General features: G+C 49.7%; 1 protein-coding gene across 1 annotated transcript in view; it reads right to left on the bottom strand.

Annotated features, from left to right (window-relative positions):
• Nucleotides 1-5000, bottom strand: part of pde3a (phosphodiesterase 3A, cGMP-inhibited) — a gene marked incomplete at both ends in the record, with an annotated part of 63636 nt that overhangs the window by 15643 nt on the left and 42993 nt on the right. The window contains one exon of the mRNA XM_083691847.1: nucleotides 590-747. Coding sequence (XP_083547973.1) covers nucleotides 590-747 — 158 coding nt within the window. The remainder of the gene's footprint in view (nucleotides 1-589; nucleotides 748-5000) is intronic.

The raw sequence follows: 5000 nt of genomic DNA, 5'->3' as shown, positions 1-5000 counted from the left end.
CATTTAGGAGGACAAATATGTTGTTATTAGAAGTCTCCGGTCTTGGTCATATATCATGGCTGTGATATTAGCAGAGGGAATACAGCTGCTCTGGGGTCAGTATAGGAGGACTCTGGGAGGAGAGGAATCCCCCCCAGCAAGGGAACACTACAAGGAGGTAAGCACTGGCCTGGGGTCAGTTGGAGAACTCAGACAGAGTCAGTTGGAAAACTCTGGGAGGAGGTAAGCACTGGTCTGGGATCAGCTTGAGGGTCAGCGTGACCCCACTGTGAGGAACGCTGACTGATGGCTGAGCCAACAGAGAGAGAGGGAAGGCTGAATAGAAAGAGAGAGAGAGAGTGGCTGTCGTGGGTGTATTTGATTCTGGTAGATTAGAGAGTGAGAGAGTGAGAGAGGGAGAGAGGGAGAAAGAGAGAGAGAGAGAGAGAGAGTGAGAGAGAGAAAGAGAGAGAGAGAGTGAGAGAGGGAGAAAGAGAGTGAGAGAGTGAGAGGGAGAGAGGGAGAAAGAGAGAGAGAGAGTGAGAGAGGGAGAAAGACAGAGAGAGAGAGAGAGAGAGAGAGAGAGAGAGAGAGAGAGGGGGGGGTTTACCTGCATGGTGGACTGTCGTTAGTGGGTTTGATGCTGGCAGAGCGATCTCTGCGTACAGGACCCGGTTCGATGGTGGGCAGACCCGTGGCTGAGGTGGTGGTGGTCCACGTGGACGAGATCCTCCTCAGCAGCCCCGGGGGTAGGCTCCGTCTGAGACGCTGCAACACACACACACACACACACACACACACACACACACACACACACACACAGGTAAGTTCCCGCAGACACCCAAACAGCACTACACAACACACTGCATGTCAGACAGGTCCAGTGCCTGCATTACTCCCAGAGAATCCACCTGACAGTGCAATGAAAACAATGGGAACAGGAGCCTGGGTTCCAGAACTCTGGACAGACAACAATGAGGTGCTTGTGAGAGCAAGTGGAACGTCTGAGGGTAGCAGATGATGGTTTTCCATGAGGGGAACGCTGTCCTCCTGCTTCCAAGAACAGATGTTAGACCTGGAGGATTGTCCCCGGAATCTTCTAAAAGATCTACTCTGCTACCATGGTGGACTGTGTTCTTCTGTGCCAGGTCAATATCTTCCTAAGACCAAGCGATCGACATTATCCACTCACTGTTCGTTCATTCATTCATTCATTCATGCAATAAGATTGACTTATTCTTGTTTGATGAGTTCCAACTTGGAGGTTAATTCGATAGAGGTGAATTGGATATCAGACCAAAGGGGGGAGCATCTCATTTATTTTCAAGCAAGTCATGCATGAAACAACATTTATGTCCATGCTCTGGAAGAAACGCTGGAGACTGACACTTTAGTACATTCACTGCCAACAGATGAAAACAGAAATAGAGAACAGCCCGCCTGACAGGGATATTAATATTTCAGTCTGATTGTGTGCGTGTGTGTGTGGGTGTGTGTGTGCTTGTGCACATGAGCGTGTGTGTGTGTGTGTGTGTGTGTGTGTGCTTGTGCACGCGAGCGTGACCGTGTGTGTGTGTGTGTGTGAGAGATGCCAACAGAACCAGCGCCACACATGAATCAATCTTGCATATAATCACCCAGTGCACCCTGTGACATGCTGGCGTGTGCCCGCTGGCCGTTATCATGGGAATATTGTAGTTGTCCTCTGCAGACCCGGCTGACGGGATCCTACATGACTGGCTGAGTGAATGTTCAGTGTGCTGGAGCAGGATTCAGAGGGGAACAGAGGTCCACATGTCTGATGCTGTTGAAACGAGCCATGTCTCAACCCCTCTCTTGCTCATTCTCATAGACAGCCTGTGTGTGTGTGCGTGTGTGTGTGTGTGTGTGTGTGTGTGTGTGTGTCTGTGTGTGTGTGTGTGTGTGTGTGGATGTGTGTGTGTGTGTGTGTCTTTGTTAGGGTGTGCAAGTGTGTGTGCATGTGCATATGTGTCCTCTCCCATTCCTTCTAATAGACTGTGTGTGTGTGTGTGTGTGTGTATGTGTGTGTGTGTGGCATGCGTGCATGCGTGCGTGCGTGGATGTGTGTGTGTCCCAGTCACTTTAATAGACAGCCTGTCAGTGAGGGGAGTGGAGGGAGGGGCAATCTTGCCCTATCAGGACTGACTGTTTGTCTGTCTGACTGGGTTATCCTGCTTCTTGGAGCCAGAACACATCAGCTCACTGGAGAACGACCCTGCTCAGCACACACACACACACACACACACACACACACACACACACACAGAACGACCCTGCTCAGCGTCTAATAGGCTCTGAACATGTCTGGTCACATCTGGATTCAATCCCAGAGCGATGACGAAAGCAGACACAGCAAACATTCCCTCAACCTGAGACCAGACCAGTCGCAGAGCAGGAGAGGGATCTGGTCATTCAGGATGCATTACCAATGTCAATATTACTGCAGATAGACCCTTCTATTGACGCAACTCAGAGAGGAAATGTGAATGGCTGAATGTTGAGTTTGCAAATTGGTTCAAAACGAACGGTCTAAATTATTCCCCACTCAAGTGGTTACGGTTAGGGATTAGGGCAAGGTTTAAGGTTTAAGGTTTTGACCTTCATGTAATCAGGCTGTCAATTGGATGGTGGTCAGAAAGGTCCCTTTAGTATCACTCAACTGTGTGTGTGTGTGTGTGTGTGTGTGTGTGTGTGTGTGTGTGTGTGTGTGTGTGTGTGTGTGTATACCCAACAACATAATCAATGTTCTTGTTCAGCTACTTCTTCAAATGTCTAGCCCTTGAGATGATCAGCCATTGTTACAGTATCCAGTATGACCTTGGAGATTCAAAGCAGCATGCCGCCATGTTCTGCAACGTCTCTGTGTGTTGTCCTTCACCGTAAATCTGTCTGTAGATGTCTGCAGTGAAGTAAAGTTCGAAGTCTAATGAAGTGTACATTTGGCTGCATGCATTTGTCCATCGAAAATATTTGTTGATGCAAAAAGAAATTGCCTCAAATCCAGCACCATTACGGAAGGAAGTACACAGACGGGCAGAGAAAGCAGCTTTTTCTGAGCATGCACGCACGCAGGCACGCACACACACACACGCATGTATGCACACACACATGCTTGTGCGCACGCGCACGCACACACCCACGCACGCACGTACATACACACATACACACACACACACACACACACACACACTGATCGACCGTGTTCAGTTAGCTCGTCCCTCTCCCCCTCCGGGGCCTACAGCACCCCCCATCGCCCGCCTCAGAAAGAAGAGGAAGGGAAATCCAATTACCAAAGCTCACATATTCTGGAGTAGCACTTCACTGCAAGCCTCATGAAGTGTTATGTCTAGGGGTACGGTCTATAAATACCGTGGAAGGAGGAGCAGTGGCCCTGTGAAACAGATATCTTGTCTGCTTAGCGAAGTTAAAGAGCCTCTCCGTGGAAACAGAGCAGGACCAGAGCAGGACCAGACATCCCCCAAAACAAACCAATACTCTGATATAAGGAAGGGGGGGGGGGGGGGGGGGGGTTGGTGCTGCAGAGCACACGTAAAGGGCCTCTTCTGATTATTTTTCATCCACTGAGAGACTACAGGAGGGTGAAATCTTTTGCTTACGTTTGACACCGTTTCATTCAGATACTCTGTGTTGACTCAGCTGTGGAGAGATATAATGGGCACCTCAAGAACCAGACTTGAGGAGTGTTTTTCCTCAACTTCAAACTGCCAGAGTATCACCTTCAATTCACAGGCAGAGAGGCTGGGAATATGTACCGTGTGTGTGTGTGTGTGTGTGTGTGTGTGTGTGTGTGAGTGTGTGTGTGTGAGTGTGTGTATGAGTGTGTGTTTGTGTGTGTGAGCAAAAATGTGCTACAGTGTGAGATGGACTGGGAGATAGCACGGAGGAAGGGTGAGGGGGGTGGGGGGTGGTGGGGGGGGGTCTAGACGGCTAAACTAAACACAAGTTAGAGGCCAAGGCTGATAGAGGTCTGGTCAGGTTGTTTACATGCGATATATAAAGAGCTGGAAAGTATGTCTGGAGTGACTGGTGGTTGTTGATAAAATGACCCTGGAGATGGGTGCCAATGGCCAGTGAGTCGTTACTATGGCCTTACGAAGCACACACACCACACACCAAGGGGCTTTACACACTACAGGGCCGACCCAAGCGAACCCGAGCAGAGCTGTACTGGGCTGGCCTGGTTACACATCCACCATACGGTCTGAAACAGTGCTGGAAAGGGACAATGTGAAAGGAAACTTGCCCGAGCCGGCACGGTATGGTTCGGGTCAGACCTGTGGTGTGTGATAGAGGGGATAGAAATGGGAGCTAATGTTTGACTAGCCACGACGACCGGCGCTATGAATCCCGAATGAGCGTTAATGAAGCAGCCAGCCGTTGAGTTCCCATTTGGGTTGAGTGTTTAGTGTTTGGTGTGCAGCCTCTGCGGTGTTGAAGGCAGCTCTGGGCGGCAGTATCCTGCATAGCATCATCCTCTTTATTTAGTCTCACCTCCTCCTTAAGTGCCTGGATGCATTTTTAGCCGCAGGGCTTGTAAAACATTAAAAGGCTTCTGTACCAAACGTGCGTCATTGTTCGCTACATTAAGGGTGTTGCCACGCCAGCGCAGGGAGGTGAAATGAGGATGGCTGTGTGTGTGTGGGGGGGGGGGGGGAGTATGAGTGTGCTTGTGTGTGTGTGTGTTTGTGTGCGTGTGTGTGTGTGTGTGTGTGTGTGTGTGTGTGTGTGTGTGTGTGTGTGTGCGTGCGCGTGCGTGTGAGTGAGTGACTGTGGTGCTGACTAACGGAAAAAAATCAAAGCTCAAAACACAGAGAAGCTAGAAGAAATGGCGAAGAAATTGCCTGAAGCTGAATTCACATTTCCAAATCAGTTATTCATGCTCAATGTGTGTGTGTGTGTGTGTCTGTGTGTGTGTGTGTCTGTCTGTGTGTGTGTGTGTGTGTGTGTGTGTCTGTCTGTCTCTGTCTGTCTGTGTGTGT

This window comes from Argentina silus (genome assembly GCF_951799395.1).
Source record: "Argentina silus genome assembly, chromosome: 20".
In the NCBI taxonomy this organism is placed as follows: Eukaryota; Metazoa; Chordata; class Actinopteri; order Argentiniformes; family Argentinidae; genus Argentina; species Argentina silus.
This window is presented reverse-complemented; position numbering and strand designations above follow the sequence as displayed.